Source organism: Dipodomys merriami, unplaced genomic scaffold, assembly GCF_024711535.1.
Source record: "Dipodomys merriami isolate MVZ:Mamm:240054 unplaced genomic scaffold, mDipMer1.0.p SCAF_154, whole genome shotgun sequence".
NCBI classification, from domain to species: Eukaryota; Metazoa; Chordata; class Mammalia; order Rodentia; family Heteromyidae; genus Dipodomys; species Dipodomys merriami.
Genome location: NW_027202871.1, coordinates 222,606 through 250,403, shown reverse-complemented (window position 1 = coordinate 250,403; position 27,798 = coordinate 222,606). Strand labels below are relative to the sequence as shown.

The following is a 27,798-nucleotide window of genomic DNA, read 5'->3' as shown; positions in this document are numbered from 1 at the left end:
TTCGTTCGTCTGTCCATCCAGCTACAAGGCTCATGGCGTTGCTCTGATTCCTCCGTGCAATACTGAACAGTGTACAGACAAACTTTGTATGCAACAGGATCATTTACCCAAGAAGTGAACTCCCAGTCAAGTTTTCTGGAAAGAGGTTTACACAGAGGTGCCTATGATAAGCACCTTCCCAGACAACCGACCGCCACCTTCTGCCCCGCCCGCTTCGCCCTTCGCCCCGCCCCTCACGCTTGTAACCCCGCCCCTATCCACTAGCCACACCCACATCTCGGCCCCTCCCCTTCGCCACCGCCCTCGCCCGACCCGGTATCGCGGGGGTTATGCGCGGGATTTCGAGGTTTGCTGTCGCGAGATCTCCCCCGTAGCCGCGCTGGCGGCTGCGGCTCCTGACAGGAAGGCCGCCGTTGGTTCTGTCGCGGCCTTTCGGTATATTTGTCCTCGTCCCGGCGCGCCGAACGGGTTTGGGGAAGCCGAGACTGGGTCTACTGGCGGGAGGGGGGTTCCTGAGGTGGGAGTGGAGCCGGGCCGGGGGTGGGGGGAAGGGAGGCAGGCTGTGGGCTCGCGCAAGCCGGGGCAGCGTTCGCACCACGTGTGCGCTGGCAGCGGGGCGGCGTGCGCGCGTGCGCAGTGACCCTGTCGAGGGTGCCCGGCTCCGAGCGGCCGCGGCTTGGCTCCGTGCGGACCTGGCCCTGGGCACCGCCCGGACTCTCCTCCCCCCGGCCCGCGCCGTCCTTCCCCTCTCCCCCTGTCCCCGGTTCGGATCCTCCGGGAACTCCTCGTTCCGAAGCCACCGCGGGGCAGCGTGGTGTGTCTGTCTGTCTCTGTCTGTCTGTCTGTCTGTCTGTCTCGCGGGGACCAGGCCGCTGATCGGATCCCCTGGGTTTTCTTTTTCAGGCGAGGCGGTGAGAAGGATGGAGTACCTGACCGAGTCCACCGATCCCAGCCCCGCGCACATGTGAGTCCCCACGCCGTCCCCCTCCCCCCCTCCGCCCCCCCGTCCTCGCTGAACGCGAAGCTCCAGTGCGCCCGTCCTCCGCGCTTGCCGGCCTCCCGGGGAAGGAGATGGATGGCGGGCCAGAGGTTCTTGCGCACCCATGGCGGGGGGGATGTCCTTTGCTTGCAAAATAGAATTGCTGGTTGGTTATGGAGTTACAGATGATTGAAATACCTGTTAGCAGACCCTTTTCGCGCGGGAGGACCTCATGCCTCCGCCTTGAGTTGGAAAACATGAACCGCTCAGCTGTGCTGTCATCCTGGACACCTTACCTTTAGGGAGTTTGCAGGTCACCACCAGAGGATTGTCACACTTTCTTTTTTACTGGGTACTGTCGCTTGAACTTAGAGCCTGAGTTTGACCTTTAGCTCTTCACTGGAGCTGGCTTTCTATGAGGGCCATACCTCCATTTTTAGCGGTCATCGGAGATCAGAGCCTTATGGGGTTTTTCCTACCATTCCCAGAACTCAGCCTCCCGAGTAGCTAGGATTCCATGTGTGAGTCAGTTTTCTTTTGGAGAACATATTTTTCTTTTTCTTTTTTTTTTTGTGGGGGGGGCGTGTCTGGTCGTGGGGCCTGAACTCTGGGCCTGGGCATTGTCCCTCAGCTGTTCAGCTCAAGGCTAGCTCTCTACCACTTGAGCCACAGCGCCACTTCCGGCTTTTTTTTTCTGCTTATGTGGTGCTGAGGAATCGAATTCAGGGCCTCATGCATGCAAGGCAAGCGCTCTACCACTGAGCCACCTTCCCAGCCCCTGGAGAACATATTAATGGTTCACAAACTTCTGCTCTTAATACATGTAGACTTTTAATACTCACCATGTATTGTGAACAGATAGACTTAGAGGTACTTTATTCTCTGCTTTGGGTAAAATATATTTTGGCAGTCTCTACAGGTCTCCTTTACCCTTTGGAGTATGTTGCTGTGTAATTACTATTACCAGTTTTTATTGTGTAGTTCATAGGTTACACATTTTCCATAAATGCAACATTAAGAAATGTTTATCAAAGCCGGGCGCTGGTGGCTCATGCCTGTAATCCTAGCTACTGAGGAGGCTGAGATCTGAGGATCATGGTTCAAAGCCAGCCCGGGCAAGGAAAGTCTGTGAGACTCTTATCTCCAATAAGCCACTAGAAAACCAGAAGTGGCGCTGTGGCTCAAGTGGTAGAGTGCTCGCCTTGAGCTGAAGAGCTGAGGGACAGTGCCTAAGCCCAGAATTCAAGCCCCATGACCGACAAAAAGAAAAGAAAAGAAATGTTTATCAGAGCAAGGTGACCGGGCAGTACTTTCTAAGCCTGAGGAAATGAATGAACAAGGTTCAGAGCAAATGAAGGTGCAACAGTACTGATCAGATGCACTTGTAAAGGCTTAGTACTTAGAGTTGAAGTGGTTGAATTAAAGAGGGGTACACTTACATATTCTTGACATGGAGTTCTCCTTTTGTTTTTGCCATTGGTGTAGTACCTGTTCTGTTAGTCTCTTCTTTATTTGCAGTTTTTAAAAAGGGTGATGAATAGCAGGACTGGTTTTCCTGGTGTAGAGTTATGAAATTAATTGTAACTTTGCTTTTTGTTAAAAGTTAACATGTGGATTAAAATTACATTAAATAAAATTAAAGGTGTATGTTGTGTCTGTTTAGAAATGCTGGAAGAACATATCCACAGGATTAATTATGATTACTTTTGTGGGTGGCCTTGGTCTAAGACTTTAAAATTTTTTGTTGTGTTTAAAATACTTGAAATTGAGGTTAGTAAAAGTTCTGTATTTGTTAATACATCTCCATTTTACTGTAATAATATGTATATCAACATTTGTTTTTAAGGTTTATTTAGACCTGTGCTGGCTGTTTACATGTACATTTAATAAAATTAAAAATTGAATTCTTCAGTTGCACCTCTCTGCCAGTGGCCCTGTTGCCACCTGAGTGAGGCTCATGGCTATCATACCAGAACTAGAATATGTCTGTCAATGCTTGAAATTCTGTTGTACAGAGCTGATGCTACCCCCAAGGGACATTGACCATTTTCACAGTTGCAGCCATCTTTCTCTCCCCCCCCTTCACCCACCCCTTTCCAGTATTTGAGGTTTACTCTTTATTTGATCTTTGCTGACAGATTTGTTTCTATGTCTTTTTTAAAAAATAAAGGGCTTACCTTGAAAGCTTTTGTTTTATTTACCTATCATGTTTATAAATCTAACTAGAAAAAATTACCTCTTGTTTATTCAAGCTTATGTTGTGAGTGTGGTGTCCCAATTAGTCCAAATCCTGCCAATATTTGTGTGGCCTGTTTGCGAAGTAAAGTAGACATCAGCCAAGGAATTCCAAAACAACTCTCAATTTCTTTCTGCAAACAGTGTCAAAGGTATGGTGCATTGCTGTTTAACCATGTTTAAAGTAGAGGTTTATATAGAGATGATACTTACAACCCACAGAAGAGAGATTATGCAGTAGAATTTAATTTTCACTTATGTTGATGTTGGCAAGAGCTTTTGGATATGCAATTTTATGGTATATTTTTCTAGCTTGCCCTGTTAATCTAGTTAGTGTAAAGGTATTTGAATCTGTATTATTTCTGTTAATGGATTTAGTAAGTTTGATATATATAGTTGATAAACAGGGTATGGATGTTTGTAAGAATAAGGATAGATTTTAAGGACATACTAGTTGCCAATATTACCATGAATCTTTAGTTATTACAAGTTTATATAATAGAAAGTACCTATGTTTTAACTAACAATATATTTAAAAAACAATGTTTACAGGTAACTAAAATTACTGTAGTTGAGACAGAAAAGAAGCTTAGTAAATCAAATCTGGAATGGCTTAAAATAAAGACTAAATTTTAAAGCAGAGGCTTCTTTTGAAAGTTGCTGTTTAACATCCTTTTGTTTTCTTTAGTTGTTACCATAAGCACTTTATTAGGCCATTGAGCAACACAAAACTGGTTAGTGAAGTAAAATTATATGTTTGATCCCAATTGGGTTCACACTGTAGTACTTTAAGTTGTGCATGTATATCGAGAGGTAATTCATGGATCTCTTGGAGAATTTGAAATCTATGTGTATATGTGTGTGTAAACATATACAGATACATATATAAACAAGTAATTTTAAGGAATGTGTGCTTTGCAGGCTTAGCCTTTTATAAATGTTTGTATTTTTTCTGCCAGTATTGGGGCTTGAACTCATGGCCCCTTATGTTCACTCAGTTTATTTACTCACAGCTGGTGCTCTACCACTTGAGCCACGCCTCCAGTTCCAGCTTTTTGCTGGAGGTAAGATTCTCCTGGATGTTTGCCCTGGCTGATGTTGAACCTTGATCCTCTCGGCTTCAGAGTAAGCTAGGATTATAGTTGTGAGTCACTGGTGCCCAGAACATTTGATACTCTTAAGAGCACGGTTTTAAAATTCAAGGTTTGCAGTTTAATTTTTGGAAAGGAACTTGATCTATAGATGAATGTCTAAACTTGCTGATACATAATGTAGTAAGGTACTAGTTTGCCTTTTTTGTGTGTGAGAAACAAGCCATTCTAAGCATTTTAGGAGTACAGAATAGACCATTGAAATTTCAGTGAGCTACTATTCATAATTTAATAAGACTAATAAGTTACCAGATTTTTTTTGCTCAGTTTTTCCTTTTTAACTAAAGGTACTGTCTCATTCAAAGTTTTCTGTTAAATATTTGGGGTATTCCAGAGCAACTATGAGTAATATTTCTGGTTGATAATCGATATTTTTATTTTATACTCAGAAATTTATGTTTATCCTGCAGCATTTGATTTCAGTATGTTTTCTTCTCTCAGGTACTTTCAGCCACCAGGAACTTGGGTACAGTGTGCTTTAGAATCCAGGGAACTTCTTGCTTTATGTTTGAAAAAAATCAAAGCCCCTCTGAGTAAGGTAGGTCAGACAGCTAAAGTCAGTATTTATGAGTATCCTTCTCTTAAAATTCATTTTGCAGAAAAATCCTTCTGTGTGTTTGTTAAAATGGCTAGCAAAAAGCTGGGTGTTGGTGGTTTATGCATGTAATCCTAGCTACTTAGGAGGCTGAAATCTGAGGATTGCAGTTCAAAAGCATCCTGGGCAGGAAAGTCTTTAGACTAGTTAACCGCCAAAAAGCTGGAAGTAGAGCTATGGCTCAAGTGGTAGAGCGTTAGCCAGCTCAAGGGTTGGTTGATTCAGCTTATTGAGTAGCTAGGATTCTTAACCATGATTCTCCTGTGTCAGCTTATTGAGTAGCTAGGATTATAGGTGTGAGTGATACCTGGCTTCCTGTTAAATACTTTAATTCTTGTTTGAATTACATCGGTTGCATAACACAGCCCATGGATTGTTCTTTTATTTGATGCTGCTACTGTATAGTGTGTGGTAATGTCAACTACAGCCTCCTTACTGTATTCTTTTGAAAGCTGTTCATTAATTAGTTATTTCATCCTTTTTTTCCTCAGGAGAAAACTTAATGTTCTTTTGTTTGTATTTTGTTGAAGGTACGACTTGTAGACGCAGGCTTTGTTTGGACTGAGCCGCATTCTAAGAGACTTAAAGTTAAATTAACTATTCAGAAAGAGGTAAGCTCTGCATTTAGTTTTTAAGCTGGGCTAAAATTTGAATAATGAGAATGAGGGCCTAGGGCACTCATAGCTTACAGTATGCTCTTGATTTTAATTCTTTCTGTTCTTTTGGTCATCTGTACAAATGATGAGCAACCATTGTTCATCATTAGGCTAGATATTTTCAAATACACGGAGTATGGTGGCACATGCTTATATTCCTAGTAATCTAGAAGCTTAAAGCAGGAAGATTGGGTCATGTAGGGGCCCCCTCCACCATTTTCTTGTTTAAAGCAGGAAAGGACAGAAGTTAAAACAATGTCTGTGATTCTTAAAGTTTGTTTATCATCCTGAATTGCTCAGTAGTTGAATCACAATATCTAGGTGTGTGGCCGAGCAATGTTTATCTTTCCTAGTGTTAGGGATTAAACCCAAGTCTTTATGTAGGAAGCAAGCACAGAGCTACACCACCAGCCCTGTGTGTATGTGGAAAGCTTCCTAGGCAATATCTGATTGATTGTATTTGAGAACCATTAAATTAAATAATTTTTCTTCTATTTTTTGGTAGCACTAGTGTTGGAATGCAGGCCTCATTCTTGATAAGGTGCTGCTCTACCACTTGAACCACATTCTTAATCCTTTGTAGTTTGTTTCTGGATAGAGCCTTTCTTTTTTGTCTTTTCTTTTCTTTTTCTTTTAACCCCAGCCAGCCTCAAATCATTGTCCTCTCAAACAGCTGGGGTTTCAGGTGTGTACTGTCACACCCAGCTAGGAATCATTTGTTTTTAAGAATTTTTGCTTAATTGTTTCTTCTGAGGGCTAATTCTCTGTATACACATACCACCATCAGCATACATGTGCATGTGAATGTACAAATTTTTCAGAGAATATTACAGCCACTTCAGCTGATGAGTACAAACTTTACACACTTCTTGAAATAGTATAGCTTATTTTTATGACTTTAAATTTTGTTGTATTCTTAGTGTGTTCATTGAAAAAGGTTTTAAAGTAACCTTAAAGTATCATGCAGCAGAAGTATAAGAAGTATCAGATGGATTGTACTTGCTTTCCTTCCCAGGTGATGAATGGCGCTATCCTTCAGCAGGTATTTGTGGTGGACTACATCATCCAGTCCCAGATGTGTGGTGATTGCCACAGAATAGAAGCAAAAGATTTCTGGAAGGCTGTAATTCAAGTCAGGCAAAAGGTACTAAAGATAAGTGTCTAGGCTGGGAAGGTGGCTCAGTGATAGAGTGCTTGCCTTGCATGCATGAGGCCCTGGGTTCGATTCCTCAGTACCACATAAGCAGAAAAAGCTGGAAATGGTGCTGTGGCTCAAGTGATAGATTGCTAGCCTTGAGCTGAAGAGCTGAGGGACAGTCCCCAGGCCCAGAGTTTGGACCCCACGACTGACAAAAAGAAAAAAAAAAAAAGACAAGTGTCTGACACCTTGTATTTTAACTATGTTAACTAGCAAAACCCTTTCCTCTTCTTACCATATCCTCTGTGTTCCAGAAGGTGATGCTACATTTTAGATACTCTGTAAAGGCTGCTTTTGTTTGAAAAGTTACTTTGCTTTATTGATAGCTGGTATTTGGATATATTTGTAAGTGATTTTTGGAGCACTTAATTGGTTCACCACATTATGCATTTATATTTAGACTTTACACAAAAAAACATTCTACTATTTGGAGCAGTTGATTCTGAAGTATGGAATGCATCAGAATACACTTCGTATCAAAGAGATTCATGGTGAGTGTAAATTTCAGAGAATTTGAATTATGTCTGACTTTTGTTTCAACTTACCCTGAATAGTCTTATTTTACTGATATCTGGCCTAGTACTATAGCAGTAAACTTAGTGTTAGGGAGAAAACATTTGTAAGTTTCCCTTAGCTGTATGGCAGTTGAGTAGACTTTGAAATGTGGCTAGTGTAATTCACAAACTGAATTTTGAATTTTCTTGTTTTAAGCTCACATTAAATTTACTTAAGGGCTAGTGGCTAAAACTAGATACACTAAATATACTAGATCTATTCATTATTTCTTTGATATTCTGCCCCTGTCCTGGTTCAAGGCATTCATCAAGCATCTAGGTTGTAGTAGGTGCCATGCTGAGTAAATTATATTAATTCTACCCTTAATAGCTTGCTTATTTCACTAGTAGAAAAGTAAACAAGGAACTGTAGTATCAGTTCAGTATAGACTACCCTGGTAGAAGATTGAGCAGAAACTCAAGTAGTGGAGAGAGTAGTTCTGATGGGAAGAGCATATTTAGTTTTGGGATGTGCAAATTCTTTCGTGATGTTTTTAATATGCTTCATATGCCAAGCAGTACTTGGGATGGATACTAGTGTATCTGTCAGAAGTCTAAACTCAAAATAATAAGCAGTGATACACAAATACTATATAATGAGATTTCTTAAGATGGAATTTTAAAACTTTTACATAATTTCCCAATGACTTGCTTATGTTATAGTACTGGGTCTTGAACCCAGGGCCTTGTTTGTGCTAGTCAAGCACTTTGTTCTGTGATCATAGCACTTACTATTTTGATACTGCATACTATTAGGTATTTGGTAATTAATGCATAGTTCTAATTAATATAAATTATAAACATTCTAAAGCAAAGCAAGTCTCTTAGGATAATATTTATGTGATTCTTTAAAATGCTACTCTAAAGTACAGGCATGGAAATAATTTCTTCTCAAAGGAACAACTGAATTATTGAATTACACTATTTACTCTAAAACTGTCTATGGCTGGGATAACAGGTACACACTATCTTGCCCAGCCATTAGTTGAAATGGAGTCCCTTGGACTTTTGTGCTTGGCTGTCCTTGGACCATAATCCTCTGCTGTCTGCCTCCCAAGTAGGAGCTAGCATTACTGTATAGGCATGAGCCTCTACGTATCTCAATTAAATATACTCCTGTTGTTTTCTTGGTAGATTGTTCTATTCATAACCTGAAATGTTCTTTTTTTTCCCCCTCCCCCTTTGGCCTTTTTTTTGCCTAGAATTAAAATTATTAATCTGATTCATTTGTCTTTTCTTTTGCCAAGCACATCTTAATTGAATTCCTAGTCTGTTGTGGATATAATCTTTTTGTGGTGGTTGTTGTTGCTGGTTGTGGGGCCTGAACTTTGGGCCTTCGTGCTGTCTCTCAGCTCTTCAGCTCAAGGCTAGCACTCTACCACTTGAACTACAGCACCAGTTCTGGCTTTTTCTGCTTAGATGGTGCTGAGAAATCGAACCCAGGGCCTCATGCATGCGAGGCAAGCACTCTACCACTTAGCTACCTTCCCAGCCCTGGATATAATCTTTTAGTGCTTGCTAATAATTTGATTTTATTTAATATGGGATCTGACTTGTGATATGTTAGAGGAAAACTTACTGTGCAGGATTATTTCATGTGTGTTTTTTTCTTTTTTTAAAGATGGTCTAGATTTCTATTATTCTTCAAAACAACATGCTCAGAAGATGGTAGAATTTCTTCAGTGCACAGTTCCTTGTAGGTATGTTGTGAATGTAAATTTAAGTGCAGGGAATGGATGGGGTAGGCCATGTCTGCTTTTCAGGCATAGGTCTTTTTGTGTGTGTGTGTGCCAGTTCTGGGGCTTGAACTCAGGGCCAATGTGCTGTCCCTGAGCTTTGTTGCTTAGGTTTATGCTCTTAACACCTGAGCCAGTGCTCCACTTCCAGTTTTTATTTCAGTGTTTAATTGGAGATAAGAGTCTCATGGACTTTTGCCTAGCTGACTTTGAACTGCAATCCTCAAATCTCAGCCTCCCGAGAAACTAAAAATACTGGCCTGAACCACTGGCACCCAGTTTAGATATAATTTATTAAAATATTTAAAATTGTAGTAGGATTACTTAAGTAATTAGGAAAAACATTTTATTGTTAGCCACTTCAGGGATATATTAGCCAAAGAATTAGTAAGAATGTTTTTTGGGAGCTTGACCCAGCTCTATGGCAATAAACACTAATGCTGAATCATCAATCAGCTGTATTTAAGCGGAATGAGAAGACGGAGTTATGGGTAGACTGATAAAAGAACTAAGTCTTGCACTCCAGGAATGGGGGACATTTTTACAGGTGGCGTTTATATTGGGAATGTGAGAATAATATGAACAAAAACTAGGGCCTTGGTATGGCTTTTAGAAAGTGGATGAAGTTACATTTTAAGGTAATATCAAGCAATGGGAAGCTGTTTCAGACCTTAGGCAGTGACCATTTGATCTGGTAAAAATTGATATTCCCAAGTCTATTCAAGTAAAGACCTGTACTTTTTTTTTTTTTAATAACAATTAACTTTCTTTATTTAATAGATACAAAACATCACAAAGGTTGATCTCTCAAGATATCCATAATAACACGTGCAATTACAAAAGCACTTTTTCTGTGGAAATAGTTCCAATCTGCAAGGTACCTTTTTATAAAAGTGAATTCAGATCTATAACAGTACAACTGAATAACTGATTTACATGTTATTTGTAACCCATGGTTTATTTCTATGTTGCTAAAAATGTAGAGTGATCTCTTCAAATGATTTATGATATGCTTAGCCTTATTAAAAAATATCTTAAAAATAACCAGACTATTATGAATTGTTATAGCTTTTATTTTGATGTATTAAGATAAAAATATATTCCTTCTAGTTCCATGCAACTTTGAATTATAAATACTATTTTTAAAAACTCATCTACTTTGAGGAAGATATGCAAACATATGTAAGGTAAATTTTGGTGAGATTAAACTATTACAGAAAAGAGATCATGAAGTCATTTTTATTAGAAAAAAATCTGAATATAACATATAAAATGTTTTTACCTAATTGAACTATATAGTTACTATAACTAAATAGTTACTGAACATCAGTAGACTGTTGTACTAATGATTTTGTACCCAACTGTGTGTCCTTGTAGATTGATAGTAAGTTATTAATAAAAACTTTAGGGCTGGGAAGGTGGCTCAGTGGTAAGAGTGCTTGCCTTGCAGGCATGAGACCTGAGTTTGATTTCTCCGTACCACATGAGCAGAAAAAGCTGGAAGTGGCACTGTGGCTCAAGTGGTAGAGTGCTAGCCTTGAGCTGAAGAGCTGAGGCTGAGGTACAGCACCCAGGCCCAGAGTTCAGGCCCCACGACCAACAAAAAATAAAAACTTTAATTTATTATGACCCTGTAGGTATATTTGAGTATCTTTCACTTTAGATACTAAAATTTAGGAGGTACCACTATGTACCACTATTCTGTACCACTATGACGTGGTACAGGATGTGTAAGTCCCAGTATGTATATTTTCCTGTATAATTTCCACAGTTTGTAGCTATTTGTACCAAATACAATAGGAGTGCTGTGCAAATGGCTGTTACATGTTCTGAGGATAGTGACAAGAAAATACCTATTTAAGAAAAGTTGCATTGCTGGTTTATATGATACCTTCCAGTGTTCATATAAGACATATGCAATTTTTGGTAATTTCATTTTTAATATATATTAGTACATGTAATTGTTTAAGAGCCATATATTGGTCTTTGAAATTTGCTTTTTATTGAGATTCAAATAAATTTCAAGTACATTTAGAAAATAACTGTACTTGTTTTCTTTGTTTTGAGGGGAGCACTGTTGTGGTGTAAGCTTAGGACCTTGGCACATCCTAGACAGCTAACCACTTGAGCCACATGCCTCCCCAGCCCTTTACTTGAGCCGTACCCCTAGGATAGGGTCTTACAGTTACGTCCAGGATGGCTTGCACCATGATCCTCCTATTGATACTTTTTACATAGTATAAAGTCAGATGTATTACCTGTCTTTTTATTGTTGTTATTCATTGAGATAGTCATGTAAACTTATTTTGTTGGTCATGGCGCTTGAATTCTGGGTCTGGGTGCTCTCAGCTCTTCAGCTCAAGGCTTGCACTCTGCTACTTAAGCCACAGCGCCACTTCCAGTTTTCTGTGGTTGATTGAAGATAAGAGTCTCACGGATGTTCCTGCTTGGGCTGGCTTTGAACTGTGATCGTCAGATCTCAGCCTCCCGAGTAGCTAGGATTACAGGTGTGAGCCACTGGCGCCTGGCTCATGTAAACTTTTGCCTGGGCTAGCCTCAAAATGTGATCTTCCTAATATCAGCCTTCAGAGTAGCAAGAATTACATGGGTGCCCAACATCAGACATGGCTTAAGAACAAGTGGTTTATTTTCAATTTTTTAAAAATTATCTTTAGGTGTTATACAGTGGAGTTGCCATTTAACAAAGCAGTTTCTGAATGCAGTATGTCTTGATCAAGGTCACTTCTTTCAACATTCTTTCCTGTCCTTCCTGATTTATTTTTTGTAAGCTCTTTATTGGTATAGGAATGACGAAGTCCTGTTTTGGAGTAGCGTATGTCTGTAGACCCGGCACTAGAGAGGCGGGAGGATTGTGGGTTCCAGGCTAGCCTGGGCTACAGAGTGAGATTTTGTCTTGAAAATAAAAGGAAACCGTTTTGGCTTGGCAAGTACAATTGGATCAGGGTTACATTGGTGATTGTTCATCAGAAACTGTTACCTGAGATTTCTTTCATTTTAAATGTTACTTCTTATGTCTAGGATAATGTTGTCTGCCTCTCTCCAAAACTGGCACAAAGCCTTGGAAATATGAACCAGATATGTGTTTGTATTCGAGTAACTAGTGTTATCCATCTCATAGACCCAAATACTTTACAAGGTAAGTTTTGGAACTAAATTTGCCTTGATGTCCTGTATAGCATGTAGTATAATTTATAGTGTTAATTTTGTCGTGGTTGATAATACTGGTTTTTGGTGTTCTTTTAACATTTTTTTGCTAGCTTACATTAGTTATACAGAAGGGATTTCATTGCATTAAAAAAAAACTAAGTAGTTGTACAACAGGGATTCAATTGGAAAAGTCAGGTTATGAGTACAATGCATCTAAATGGGTGATATTCTTCTGAACAGCTGCTAAAATTAATAATATTTGTAACACGAATTATAAACTGTTGATTAGTTATACATTCTTAAAAAATAAAACAATTCTGTGATTTTTTTATAAATGTTCCTAGTTTTGGTCCATTAATTTTTTTTTTACTGAAACTTAATTCAGTTGCTCAACTTAATTTTTGTGATTAGTTTATTGACAAATTTTAGTTTTTAGCATTTTGAGACACTTGACCTTTTGTAGGTAATCCATGTGTGATCACTAAGTTTCAAAAGGAATTTTACCTATTTCATCATTATTGCAAATAATTTGTAGCATTTATAAAACTACTATTTGAAAATGACCTTGTATTCTTATATGTCGCTGTATTTTTTTCATGGATTTCCTATAAGTTTTAAAAATCAAATTATTATTAAAAATTGAGTTTCTTTTGATATTTCCCAGAAATTCACTTATTATTTTTTATCAATTCTAGCTCATCAGCAGAATGTCTGCAGTATTGAGTTTGAACTTAGAGCCTAGCTCTTAATAGGCAGTGTTCTACCACTTGTGCTGTACTTCTAGTCTGAATTGGATGTTCTGTCTTAGGTAAAACTAGGCTTTATTTTCCATGACATAAGCAGCCTTGTTTACTGATGTGTTTCTAAAATAAAATGATAGGATGCAATTCAATTGTATGGTTCTATCTTATAAGCTCTGTGTTATTAGAATCATAACTAAGGAAGATACTTGTGATCTTGTTTCCCCCCCTCCCCCCTTGTTCTGCAAGCAGTTTGGAGCTGACTTAATAGAAATGAGTAATGGCTGTAGAGAATGAGTTGGCACTGTAATTCCTAACACATTTGAGGACTGTAATTCCTAACACATTTGAGGACTCTGAAACCTGTCGATTCCCCTATGTTTAGTGTTCTGTGCTCATTTGTAGTTGCAGATATTGATGGCAGCACTTTCTGGAGTCATCCTTTCAATAGTTTATGCCATCCCAAACAGCTGGAAGAGTTTATTGTGATGGAATGCAGTGCAGTCCACCATCCAAAGCGCAGTGCAGGTGCTGGGGTGATATCAAAAAAGGTAAGCTATGTCCTACCACCCTACTGCCTATTGTTATTATTACCTTATGGTTTCCTTCTCTCCCCTCCTTAGCTCCCTTCTTCCCTTTCTTACAAAATGAGGAGTCTGTCTGGTTAAAATAAGTATCACATTAAGCTAAAAATAAATATTGTTAAAACATGGAGTCATTGTGGTAGAACTTTGTGATAAGTTTTGGGAAAGAAATATTAAATGTTTACTCCATTATTATAAAAGTTTTGAAGGTCGAAATTACCTACTAGCCTTTTTTGTTTTTCAAAATTATTGCTAAATACTTCAACATATATCTCTAAAACATAGGAATTTGTTGTTACATAATCGGTGTATCACGGTTTTACCTATGAACTATTTAGTCTATATTCACATTCCTTTATTTAACTCAGAAGTATCGTTTCAAGTAAGTCTCCAGTTGGGACCACACATTAAATTAGGTATTTACTGTATTTCTTCTGCTTCAATCTTTTTGTTTTTAAATGCATAGATTGCCCCAGAGTTAGCCAGTGGGAACTCCTACAGAATGTTCCCATGTCCTTTTGACATGGCTTTCCATTCTTCTGAAAACGAGCTTGCTTTCTGGAACAAACAACATGGCATTCAACTGTTCTAAATTTAGTTGTGTGACTAAAATCAGACATCTTTTTTAAAGTATAGAAGAATATTGTCTTGGTATGAAATAGTACTTAGAAACTTAATAGTTAAGAGCAAACATCTCAACTGAACTATTGGTAAGTCTTCCTGTGTGTTTCTTTGAAAATTCTCTTATGTATAAGTTGTTCAAGGGGTATTATTATTTTATAAAACCATTAAAATCTTTCCTAACATGCTATCAATAGTTCATTTGTCAATAGAGAAAGTTAACCCTGGTATATACTGATGTGCTTACAAGGTTGAATTATTCAGTGCATTTGTTTATGTAAAGGATATACATGTGAATATGTGTGTATTTTATATATATATATGTTTGTCTCTATACAGAAATGTGTACATATATTTAAATCACAAAAAACATTAAAATCTTAGCAAAATCAGTGACACTTTTTTTTTTTTTTGTCGGTCGTGGGGCTTGAACTCTGGGCCTGGGCGCTGTCCCTCAGCTCTTCAGCTCAAGGCGAGCGCTCTACCACTTGAGCTACAGGGCCACTTCCGGTTTTCTGGTGGTTTATTGGAGATAGGAGTCTCACGGTCTCTCCTGCCCGGGCTGGCTTTGAACTGCGATCCTCAGATCTCAGCCTCCTGAGTAGCTAGGATTACAGGCGTGAGCCACCAGTGCCCGGCTCAGTGACACTTTTTTAAAATTAGTATTTCCTTATGAGTCTTTTTCCATATGTTTAAGAGATCTGGAAACTAAAAATTCTAATCTTTAATGTGAATATTTACAAAACCAAAAATCAATATTGTACTTAATTTTCCTCTGAAGTGCTTCTTGAGTTTGTTTAAATTATTGAAGAGTGCATTTTCTTTCCTGTTAAGCATACCCTTGGGGAAGTTTGGGTGCAGAAAACATCTGAAATGAATACAGATAAACAGTATTTTTGTCGCACTCATTTGGGACATCTTCTAAATCCTGGAGACCTGGTATTGGGGTTTGTATTTTATACTATTACCTTTTTATTAGCATACATTAATATTAGTAGTACAAGGAGATTTTACTGTGAATTTTATAGTATTTTTAAACTGCCATTTGGCACTGGAAAGTTTTTTTGGGAGCCAAGAAAGCCCAGTTGTTAATTTAAAAAATACTTTTAAGAGTTTTGGGGAGCCTATACTCTTTTTTTTTTTAATTGATAACTATATTAAATCATGGAGTGGACAGAAGCCTGTATTTGTTTCATTTTGGCCAGCATCTAAAAGAGTCATTTGCTCCAGTATGGTTAGATCCATATTTACACCTATGGGGAGAGTAGGGTTTTTTGTGGGATTTTTTTTTTAATTGCACATAAAAAATGGAGGCCATCTGGGTGGCAATGGTTCACATCTGTAATCCTACCTACTCAGGAGGCTGAGATCTGAGGATTGAGGTTCGAGGCCATCCTGTGCAGGAAAGTCTGTGATATGCTTATCCAGTTAATCACAGAAAAATCTAGAAGTGGGTAGCTCAAGTGGTAGAGTGCTAGCCTTGAGCAGAAGGAGTTAGGATAGTGTCCAGGCCCAGAGTTCAAGGCCCGGGACAGCCTGTGTACCACCCTCCCTTCCCAAACTGGCAGCCATATACTAAGTCATAGATGGTCCTTCCTGAATCAAAAGCTTATCAGTGTGCTTTAAATAGTTTTTGGTTTTAGGTTTTAGTACCTTTTACTGGAGTATTAGTTGGGTTTGCTTTTTTTTGGGGGGGGGTCTGGTCATGGGGCCTGAACTCTGGGCCTGGGCGCCGTCCCTCAGCTCTTCAGCTCAAGGCTAGCACTCTACCACTTGAACCACAGTGCCACTTCTGGCTTTTTTCTTTTTGCTTATGTGGTGCTGAGGAATCGAACCCAAGGCCTCATGAATGCAAGGCAAGCGCTCTATCTACCACTGATCCACCTTCCCAGCCCCTGCTTTTTTTTTTTTTTAAATCTTATAAAACTGATGGAAGTGAATCCCATAGTTCAAGTTAGTCTGATAGGTTTCTTTCTATACTAAGGTGGGCAACAGTGGATGATATGTGAAAATATAATGTGCCTTATCTTTACTAAGATCTGTAGAAGCTTATTCACTAAATGGTAAAATTCAAAATGTTTGACTTTAGAGTTTTAGATGATGTTAATAAAATAAATTACATGCAAAGCATAGTCATAAAGTTTTTCATTGTTTTCATTTCAGGTTTGATTTGGCCAATTGTAACTTAAACGATGAGTATGTCAACAAAATAAACTCAGATCGAATTCCAGATGTGGTAAGACTTCAGATTTTTCTTTTTTTTCATGTTATAGAGGATTTATGTAACCTTGTAAGATATGTAAGTTCACACTTGAAAATAGCAAATCAAAGTACATTATCATGCAGGCATAATAGCAAAAGTCTTTGTTTTAAATCATTTTTCTTGTTGAGATTATTCCAATATTCCAAGATTTATTCTTTTTTATTTTTTAATTTTTTGGTTCCTCTTTTTTGTTGTTGTTGGTTGTGGGGTTAGAACCCAAGGTTTGGATGCTGTCCCTGAGCCTCTTTGTGCTCAAAGCTAGTGCTCTACCAGTTGAGCCACAGTGCCATTTTGGGTTTTTGAGTGGTTAATTGAAGATGAGACTCTCATGGGAACTTTTCTGCCCAGGCTGGGCTGGCTCAGGCTTAGCTCCTGAGTAGCAAGGTTTATAGGTGTGAGCCACTGGTGCCCGACTTGGTTATTCTTTATAATGAAATTTTCATTCTCGGGCTGGGGGAAAGTCGCTTAGTGGTAGAGTGCTTGACTTGCATGCATGAAGCCCTGGGTTCAATTCTTCAGTACCACATAAACAGAAAAAGCTGTAAGTGGTGCTGTGGCTCAAGTGGTAGATTGCTAGCCTTGAGCAAAAGAAGTTCAGGGATAGTGCCCAGGCCCTTAATTCAAGCCTGAGGACTGGCCAAAACAAACAAACAAACAAACAAACAATCATTCTCTGTAAAATAATTAGTAAGTTTACAGCTAGAAATATATAGCCTTTAGAATTTCAGGTGCATTCCAAAAGTAGGCTCAGCTTACTTAATGTATACTATTGAAATTCTGAAAAGGGCATCTAGAGTTAAGAACATTATTCATTAAATCTAATTGCAGTTGAAAATCTTCAGTTGTTAAAACTTGTGAGCTGGGAAGGTGGCTCAGTGGTAGAGTGCTAGCCTTGAGCTGAAGAGCTGAGGGACAGCTCCCAGGCCCAGAGTTCAGGCCCCACGACTGACCGAAAAAAAAAATGTACCAGTGTAAAACTGTGAAAAGTTTAGTTGGAACCTAATGAGTGTGAAAAACCCTGTCTCCTGTTTGACTTCATAATTATTCCATAGTATTCTGAGATACATTTGATAAAAATTATATATAGTTCTGTAAGTACTTAATAGAATAAAAGAAAGTGTCTGCTTACAATTCATAGTTAGAATGAAGTATGTGACTGGTAGTAAAAACTGAAGTTGATTAAAACACCCTGCAGCTTTTAGATATTGAAGAAAGTTAACCCAGGTGCAATGGCTTACATATGTAATCCAGCTACTCAGGAATTACATTCTCATGAAATTATATGGAGGAATATTTGTAAATCCTCTTGCCCTTGCTGCTTTATCCTGAGGTGTAGCCATCATCATCATCAATTTGATGACTTTGCTACTATTCTCATAACCTTTCATTTTTAAAACTGTTGAATTTTGTGGCCCTACTGTGTAGTTTCTATTTGATAACTGATGACTGCCATTGTAGGTATTAATTAAGAAGAGTTATGACCGTAGTAAACGTCAGCGTCGTAGAAACTGGAAACTAAAGGAGCTTGCAAGAGATCGAGAAAACATGGATACAGATGATGAAAGGTCCCACTTGTCTTTCTACCCTCTATGCTGCCTCCTCATCCTTACGAGTCATTTCTATGTTGTAAAGAAATGGGCATCATGATTGATCCTTGCTCTCAGTTTGCATTTTGTCTTCTTATGCCAGGGTGTTAGTGGACTTGTGTGTATGGTATGACATTTAATACAACTTACTAATTATTTCCTGGGTTATCACCTTATACTTGCACTAATTAATTTTTTAAAAATTGGTTGAGAAGTTAAAATTTACCAAATAATTATCTTGTGACTATGACATAGCAGATGAGTACTTATGACTTAAAGGAAAACAGCTCACTGATGATGACAAATGTTATTTCTTAAAAACTTAAGTGGGAGTGAAGGTAATGTGTTCTAACAAAGTTTATTGAATGAAAGTGGTCTTAGTGATGGTGGAAACATTGTTTTTTAAAAAAAATTTTATACATGTATTTTAAATTCTGTAATATACACACATATATATCTTAAATGATACATGCACATCTTTCTATATGTATGTATGCATACATGTATTTTGATACATGCACATCTTTCTGTATGTATGTATGCATACATGTATTTACATGTACATATCACATAGGATATATAATTTACATTGCATCTTCAAGTAGATTAAACTACTTTAATAATTAAATATTTTCATACATCTGTAGCTCAGTTTTAGGTGAATCCTAAGTGTTGAGAATAGCCTTTGATCCCCTATTTTGAATGTCAGCTAAAGTAGGAAATGAAGAAAGGGATCAATTCTTGGACTAAGTCTAATTTGCCTCCATATATAAGGCTCACCTTACCTAATTACGTTTTTACAGAGGAAAGGCAAAGCTGAAGACTGGTATTCTACCAGCTTAACAACTAAGTAAAAAATGAAAGATTACTTTTAAGAATTGCTATTGTTTGTAAATAATTATGTTATTTGGAACAAAGTTATCATGCTTTCACCCTTTGCATATGATCTTGTTTTCTTTAAATAGATTATTTAAGTATTTATGCAAAGGGCTTTCAATTCAACATGTCAGTTTATATGTATGTGGCCTCATTTTAAAAAAAAAAAATTTTTTTTGGTACTGGGCCTGGATATTGTCCCTTAGCTTTTTTTGTGAAAGCCTGATGTTCTACCATGTTCTCCTTTTCTGGCCTTGTTTATTTGAGGAGCTAAGAGTCTCACAGACTTTCCTGCTCAGGGTGGTTTCAAACCATGATCCACAGATCTCAGCCTCCTAAGTAGCTAGGACTACAGGCATCAGCCATCAGCCCCGGCAGTGCCTCTTGATTAATGTCACCCCTTCCATCACTTTCCATCTGTCCTACCCCACCAAAAACATTGTTGATACAAAACTATTATATAAAAATTCACATCACAGGTGGATTGGAAAATTATTTCTAATCTTGTAATATAAATCTGTAGTGTGTTAAATCAGTTATTCTAAGAACAAATTTGACTTTCATCTGTAGTCTTTAAAAAGTCTGCATTTCAACATGGACTTTACTTTAGAAGGGGTGAGGTGGAAGGTATCTTTTTATTGTCTCATATTTGTCATTACCTTATAGTTGGCTGTGTGTGTGTGTTGATCCTGTGTTTGAACTTGGGGCCTAGTTGCTGTTTCTGAGCTTTTTTGCTCAGGGCTAGTATTCATCACTTGAGCCCCAGCTCCATGTTTGGCTTTTTGGTGGTTAATTAGAGATCACAGTCTCATGGACTTTCTGCCTGGGCTGGCTTTCCACTGTGATCCTCAGATCTCAGCCTCCTGAATAGCTGTGATTATAGTTGGGAGCCACTGGTGCCCTACTTTATCATGCAATTTTGAAAAGTTTTTTCAACCTGGCCACATTTGACCTTTTTTAAGATCATAATTCTTGGAACACATTTATTTGCACTAGTGAATGAGAGTGAATGAAATGTCATACTACACTGGTGAAATAACTTATTTTGTTATCCTGTAGGCAATACCAAGATTTCCTTGAAGATCTCGAAGAAGATGAGGCAATTAGAAAAAATGTCAACATTTATAGAGGTTGGTTCTTTGGGAGTGTTGAAGTCATAGACTGTGTAGTACTAGGGAGAGTATGTTGCGATTTTAGACTTGGATTCTCATGAATGAGTTTTATTGTCTGCTTTTTAAAGCAGGTAGTCAAACTTAAAAAAAGCAGACATTTTAAAGTATTGTGTATTATATTCCGAATTTGATAGCATTTTTGTCCTAGCATGATAGCTGCCCATTGCTTGTTAGGCAGGTGGTCTGTTTCTGAGCACATCGTTATTTTGACAGATGGTCTCCTTTTCTGCCCAGATATACTTCTTATTTCTTGTCACTGGGAAGATAGGCATGCCGCGGCTTCTTCCTGTTGTAATGGAGGTTTGCAGACTCTCCTGCAAACTGGTTTGGGACTTCAGGTCTTCTCAGCTGCCTCTGTAGCTAGGATTGTAGGTGCACATCATTGTACCTAGCTGTGGGTTAAGAAGGGTCTTGTGGAAGTGGCGCTGTAGCTCAAGTGGTAGAGCGCTAGCCTTGAGCTGAAGACCTAAGGGACAGCGCTCAGGCCCAGAGTTCAAGCCCCACAACTGACAAAAAAAAGAAAAGAAAGAAGGGTCTTGTGCGTATGACCAGGCTGTCCTGGAATTGGTCCCTCTCTCTTAGCCTAAGTATCTGCTGGTACCTGTCTTTCATTCTATGAATAAGTAAGTTACCTGAGCATATTAAACAATTATAGTTAAGTAATACTAACACTGATAGAAGCAGATGTTTGTGCTTCTATTTTTTTAAATATATGTTTATTGTAAAGATACTGTACAGAGGGGTTCCAGTTATATGAATAAGATAATGAGTATATTTCTTACCCAGCATTGTTATCAGGTACCCCCTTTGTTTTTCCCCTACCATCCCTTCTGGCCTTACCTTCTCAACTTCCTCCCCCGCACAAAGTTATAAAGTTTGTTTTCAGCATAGTGTCTTGTACATCTCATTGTTACTATGGGTCAACCTGTATCCTTATTTCAGCGTTTCCCCAAATTAGAAAAATTGTATATACAAGATGTAGGGCACCGGAATCAAATACACTGAAAACGGGTTAAACCATGGGGGAACTACATACAAAAGAAACTAAAAAAAATCACATAGTACATTAAAAACAACAGCAACAAAGATAAAACCTTTGTGTCTCTATCTTGGGGTTCATTTCACTTAGCGTCTTATATGGTCATATGTACATAGCTTTTGAGCTTTTCTGCCTGTCCTAGACATATACTAGTTATTCTACATAAGGAAAACCATGGGACCTATGTTTCTTTGGGCCTGGCTTACTTTACATAATACAATTTTTTTCGTCTTTCCATTTCCTAACAAATGGGGTGGTGTCATTTTTTCTGATGGAGGCATAGATGTGCTTCTATGTTTATTTGAAATCCTCCTGTGTTTCTTAGATGCAACCATTCCTGTGGAAAGTGATACTGATGATGAAGGTGCACCTCGCATCAGTCTGGCTGAGATGCTTGAAGACCTTCACATTTCCCAAGATGCCACTGGTGCTGAAGGTGCCTCAATGATGATGTAAGGAGATTGTGCAGTAGATGGTTTGCATATGGGCTGCGGAGTTGACCAAACCTTTACTGCATACTGTTTCAGCTGGAGAAGTTTAAACCTAAATAAATATGACTTGATTGTTCAAAGTACTGAAAAGATTTGGTAGCTTTGCAGTTTTAGATAATAAAAAATTAGAGAATTATTATTGATATCAAGGCTATTTTATGTGTTCAATTTTAACATTTTAACTTTCAGTATATGAAACTATTGTATTTTCATACATTGTGCTCAAAAGTTGTGATTCCTTGGCTGTTGACTAAGTAAGCATAAAATCGGCTTTTACATTTGTTTTATAGTGATTGATTTAATGAGCATAGGAAAGTATATGAAATGTCATTTTTTTCAGTATAAATCTGTCAGGCACTTTGATGCACTTTAGATAATTTCATGTTCTTGGGGCAGAGAAATTGTCACTGAACATTCAGGAAGAAAATCTTTTTATTTTTTTATTTTTTTTTTAATTTAATTTTATTTGTGAACATACTGTACAGAGGAGTTACAATTACATGGGCAGGATAATGCGTACATTTCTTTTTTTTTAAATTTAATTTAATTTTATTTGTGAACATACTGTAGCCTCCTCCTTTGTTTACCCTTCACATCCCTTCCCAGCCTCCCCCCTCCCCCTCCCCCCAATCCCAATCCTCCCCCCCCCCCCCCCCCCACCGACGTTGTAAAGCTCGTTTTGGACATGACAACTTGTACTTCTCATTGTTGCAACAGGTCCACCTGTATCCTTAAACAACTGGTTTTTCCCCATCTCCTCCACAAGTTACACTGACATCAAATATAGTGAAAGCAGGGGTTATACTGTGGGGGAGGGACATACAAAGCAACAAAGAGATAATCTTATAAATGCGTTAGAAACACATGCATGAAAGAAAAAAACATTAAAATACACATCTAAGGGTTCATTTTCCTGACATCACATTATCTGACCTTTTCCACTTGACTCATACATATACTAGATATTACAAATAAGGGAAAACATGGGACCTATGTTTCTTTGGGCCTGGCTTACTTCACTTAATATAATTTTTTCCAAGTTTTTCCATTTCCTAACAAATGGTGCAATGTCATTCTTTCTGATGGAGGCATAGAATTCCATTATGTATATATACCACATTTTCTTGATCCATTCATCTACTGAGGGGCATCTGGGTTGGTTCCATATCTTAGCTATGGTAAATAATGCTGCAATAAACATAGTTGTGCTGGTAGCTTTAGTGTGGTCTTGTTTGTAAACATTTGGGTAAATGCCCAAAAGTGGGATTGCTGGGTCATAGGGGTGATCTATGTGAAGTCTTTTGAGGAACCTCCATACTGCTTTCCACATTCCCACCAACAATGAAGTTCCTTTCTGTCCACATCCCCTCCAGCATCTGTTGTTGTTAGAGTTCTTGATTTTTGCCGTTCTAACTGGAGTGAGGTGATATCTCAATGTTGTTTTGATTTGCATTTCTTTTATGGCTAGGGATGTTGAACATTTCTTCATGTGTCTATTGGCCATCCTTCTTTCTTCTTCAGAGAAGTTTCTCTTTAAGTCTTTTTGAGTTCCAAGTATATTTTAGATATGAGACCCTTGTCCGTTATATGGCTAGTAAAGATCTTCTCCCAATCCGTGGGCTTTCTATTGATCTTGCTAGCTATGTCATTTGCCCTGCAGAAGCTCTGCAACTTTATGCAATCCCATTTGTCCAACCTTTCTTTGATTTGTTGTGTTTCCGGGTCTCTATTCAGAAAATTTCGGCCTGAGCCAAGGAGACCTAGGGTTTCTCCTATTCCATCCTGTAATGTTTTCAGAGTGTCTGCTTTGAGTTCAAGGTCTTTGATCTTTTTATTTTTTCATAACATTAATTCTTCAGAAGTTTTGTTTTTCATTTTCTTGGTGCCAGGGATCAAACCCAGAGCCTTGTGCTTATAAGTTAGGTGCTTTACCACTAATCTCCATCCCTCCAACACGCAGTTGTGGGGCTTGAACTAAGGGCCTGGGCTTCGTTCCTGAGCTCTTTTGCTCAAGGCTTGTACTCTGTCACTTTGAGCTGCTGCATCACTGCAAAAGCTTCTAAACTGAGGGTTATCTTAATTTTTATTGCAATAGAAGGAAATATATGTAAAATGTTTATCCATATAGGAAATGCAGGATAGTTAATAGTTTACATAATAATTTGTTCTTGTTATTTTGTTCCTGCAACAGCTTAGAGCAGTAGCCTGTTTACATCATAAAAATAAAAGTATTTTTCTATCATATCAAGGATTTTGGTTTAAAAATTTTGTTTTACAAATTGGGAGGGGTGAAATTTTATCATTGAACCATCACCATCAAAAAGAATATTAGATTCCAGCATATAACTGAAGTAAGAAAACTGAGGCACATACATTGTCAAAGTATAATTTGAATGGGTATGCCTTCCACACAAGAAGATCCATGATGGAAGTGGCGCTGTGGCTCAAGTGGTAGAGTGCTTGCCTTGAGCTGAAGAGCTGAGGGACAGTGCCCAGGCCCAGAGTTTAAGCCCCACGTCTGACAAAAACACCCCCCCCCCAAAATACACACCCCCCCCAAAAAAAAGATCCATGACTTGGTTTTCAGGTGTGCTGAGAATGATATAATATGATACTGCTTATATAAAGAACATGAAATTTAGCCTGGTACTGGTGGCTCCCACCTATAATCCTAACTACTCAGGAGGCTGAGATCTGAGGATCACAGTTGAAAGCCAGCCTGGGCAGGAAAGTCTGTGAGACTGTCTACTCTAATTGACTATCCGAAAACTAGAAGTGGCAGAGTACTAGCCTTGAGCAGAAAAGCTTAGGGACAGTGCCCGGGCTCTGAGTTCAAGCCCCATGGCTGACTGGAAAAAATAAAAAGAACATCAGACTTAAGTAAATTTAAGTGCTACTTCATTAATCGTCTGCATACCACTAAAGATATTGAGCAGTGCTGAGTGGGATGTAAGTTATATCTCAAGGCCTGCATTTTCTCTAGTGGGTCTCTCCAGGCATATTCAATTAAAGGTTATGGGTCTAAAAGTCATATCCTGTAGTAGGCATAGCTTGTGCTTTGGAGGTAAGCATGATCATAATAAGCTATCATCTGTGGGTTGGATTTTACTTCTGTGTCAAGAATTTAAAAATTGGAAAATAAAGCCATTTGGTCCTGTGTTAATATCACTGGAATGTTTACAGGAGAGTACTTCATACAGTTTTCCAAAATGAAATTGTGATTTAAGTGCTTTAATGATTTCTTTTTCCACTGAAAAATTTAGTTCCCTTCTAACTGTAACCCTATTTCTTGGTTGTTCCATCTTTGTGAATATGGAAACTTGCTAGTTGATGTAATGCTTTGCCAAGGCAAATGAATAAGAGAAAAGCTGTCATCAAGTACTTGTACAGAACTAAGCAACTACCAGTTTAGAGGCTCCACGAATCCACAGCACACTTAGTGTTGTGCCAGTCAATCTGGGTTAGGAAAGTTGGTATTAATCAAGTGCACAGAAGCTGACTTAAAACCAGGTTATAAATCCAACTACAAGTCAGTATGATTATTATTTTATGTTGCCAGCCAGTTCTGCACCGGAAGTTATCGTTGGTAGTTAGACGTCTGATGAACAAAGAAAGAGTTAAAGGATAAGGCTTGCATTTATGGTTGAGATGGTCAGTGGATCAAACAAATTTCTTGCTACAGAAGACAGGAATTCAGGAACTTAAGCCATGTAGTAAGACACGTATCCCTGGTTATTACTGCATTCCTGCCATAGTCTTCTCCAGGTTCTCTTAGTAAATATGCTCATGCTAATTCTGTACTTATACTACTTTTGGTGTTAGTTCAAGCTTTCTTGGCTTATTATTTCAAAAGAGGAATTTCTTTTATGGTTATTTATAATTTTTCCATAACAGCAGAGTTACAGAAAGTTACAAGAGTGGTACAAACAATGCCTGAATACTGTATATAGATTTGTTAAATAGGAACATTTTACCTCCTTGGCTTTGTTTTTCTTGCTTATGAATTATGCTTCATGTAACCATTTAAGAATAAGATGCAGGCTAGAGAAATCAGTCCTAGAATTTGTCTTGCATATTAAAGGCCCTCGGCTCAATCCTCAGCACCAAAAAGAATTAACAAACTGATAAGTTCTACTTGCTACATATACCTAGGTATATGTTAGTGCCTTCCATCTCTACAAACAAGGACTTTTAGTAACAATGCAATGTCTAAAACTACCCTAATCAGTAGATGCTATTAAGGTTTCTTTTTTTGGATCAGGTCGTGGGGCTTGAACTCTGGGCCAGGGCGCTGTCCCTCAGCTCTTCAGCTCAAGGCTAGCACTCTACCACTTGAGCCACAGCACCACTTCTGGTTTTTTTTCCTTTTTGCTTATGTGGTGCTGAGGAATCGAACCCAGGGCCTCATGCATGCAAGGCAAGTGCTCTACCACTGAGCCACCTTCCCAGCCTTAAGGTTTCTTTTGATTGTCTCAATAAAAGTCTTTGTAGAATAAAAACAGTGTAGGATTGTTGGATTGGTTTTTCATGCCTCTTTAATCTTATTTAATCTTGATCAGTTCCTGGGTGTAAATTTTATGTAATGGATGCATTTGAAAAGTCCAAGTCAGTAACTTGTAGAATAACCTCAAGTTTGGCACTGTCTCATATTATTATATAATGATTGTGTCCTGGCAGAACTCTAGAAGTGGTGCCAGCTTCAGTGCCAGCCTCAAAGCATTGTGTTAGGAGACCTGCTATCAATTAGTCTAGATCTTGCCAAAGCTCCCTGAGGTTTTACTTGTTATCTGTTGGAAGGAGTTCAGTCATGTGTTTAGCTTATTCATTTTCTTTTCGTACTAGTTGATTCTAGGACTGTAATTGTTTAACCAGGCACTGGTGGCTCATAATAATAATAATCGTAGCTCTATACAGTAGACTAAGATCTGAAGATTGATGTTTGGAGCCAGCCTGTGCAGACAATTCTGTGAGACTCTTTATTTCCAATTACCCAGCAAAAAGCTAGTACTAGAGGTTGTATTGAAGTGTTAGATCCCCAACAATGAATGGAAAAGCCTAGTTGAGAGTGTGAGGTCCTGAGTTCAAGCCCTGTGTTGGCACAAAAAAGTTGTTTGCAATTATTATTCTTACTTGATCTTAAAAAGTTTATTTTCTTACAGTAAAATTTACCTTTTTTTTTTTTGTCAGTCTGGGCACTGCCCCCTGCGATCCTCGGGTCTCAGCTTCATATATATATTTCTTTTTCTTTTTCTTTTTTTCCAGTCATGGGGCCTGAACTCTGGACCTGGACGCTGTTCCTCAGCCTTTCAGCTCAAGGCTAGCACTTTACCACTTGAGCCACAGCACCACTTCCGGCTTTTTCTGCTTATATGGTGCTGAGGAATCGAACCCAGGGCCTCATGCATGCAAGGCAAGCACTCTACCACTGAGCCACCTTCCCAGCCCAGATCTCAGTTTCTTGAGTAGCAGGATTATAGGCATGAGCTACTGGCACCTGGCTTAAAATTTACTTTCTTTGTGTGTACTAGTTTTATATATATATTTTTAATTATTGTAAAGGTGATGTACAGAGGAGTCACAGTTACATATGTCAGGTAATGAGTGCATTTCTTTTTTAACAGTGTCACCTCTTCCCTCCTGTTCTCCCAGCTTTTCCCTCCTCACCCTTCTTTCCCACAAGTTACATAGTTCATTTTCAACATAGTGTCTAGTGAGTATCACTGCTGCATTTGTTCACCCTTTGTCTCAACATTTCCTTGCTCCCCCTTAACCTGGCAAAAGGTACAAAAGTAAGAAACAGTGACAGAGGAGAAAACAAAACCCAAAAAGTAAAATTACAAAACCCTCTTTTTTTCTATATTTTGGAATTCATTTCAATAAACATCATTTTATATGATCATGTGCACATAGCTATTGAGCCTTTGTGATGGAAATTTTACTCTATAACCCAAGTAGATTATGTAATCACTACAACCAAAATGCAGAATAATTTTATCACCTTCACTGAAAAGTTTTCTTAAAGTAGTAACTAAGGCCTTATCAATTCCTTTGGCAACTATGAATTTGTTCTCTGATCTTGTAGTTTGCTTCTTCCAAAATAAAGAAAGCTATTAGGGACATTCTGAACAGATTTTTGTTTTTACTTTAGTAAAAC

General features: G+C 38.4%; 1 protein-coding gene across 4 annotated transcripts; it reads left to right on the top strand.

Moving 5' to 3' along the window:
- Nucleotides 1-346: 346 nt before the first annotated feature.
- Nucleotides 347-27,551, top strand: Nmd3 (NMD3 ribosome export adaptor). 4 transcript variants are annotated; one of them, XM_070022830.1, is made up of 17 exons: nucleotides 347-435; nucleotides 904-964; nucleotides 3,232-3,366; nucleotides 4,807-4,903; nucleotides 5,491-5,571; nucleotides 6,632-6,760; nucleotides 7,215-7,305; nucleotides 8,990-9,068; nucleotides 9,885-9,981; nucleotides 12,144-12,261; nucleotides 13,418-13,563; nucleotides 15,052-15,164; nucleotides 16,381-16,453; nucleotides 17,939-18,045; nucleotides 20,002-20,072; nucleotides 21,479-21,605; nucleotides 26,907-27,551. In XM_070022830.1, exons 2-17 carry the CDS (start codon nucleotides 921-923, stop codon nucleotides 26,917-26,919), a joined length of 1,521 nt encoding a protein of 506 aa, XP_069878931.1. In that variant the 5' UTR covers nucleotides 347-435; nucleotides 904-920; the 3' UTR covers nucleotides 26,920-27,551. The 4 variants fall into 4 exon arrangements, with proteins under 4 accessions (XP_069878931.1, XP_069878933.1, XP_069878932.1 ...); XM_070022831.1 differs by lacking the exon at nucleotides 347-435 and adding an exon at nucleotides 737-814; XM_070022832.1 differs by lacking the exon at nucleotides 26,907-27,551 and having other exon boundaries at nucleotides 21,479-22,282.
- Nucleotides 27,552-27,798: the final 247 nt, after the last annotated feature.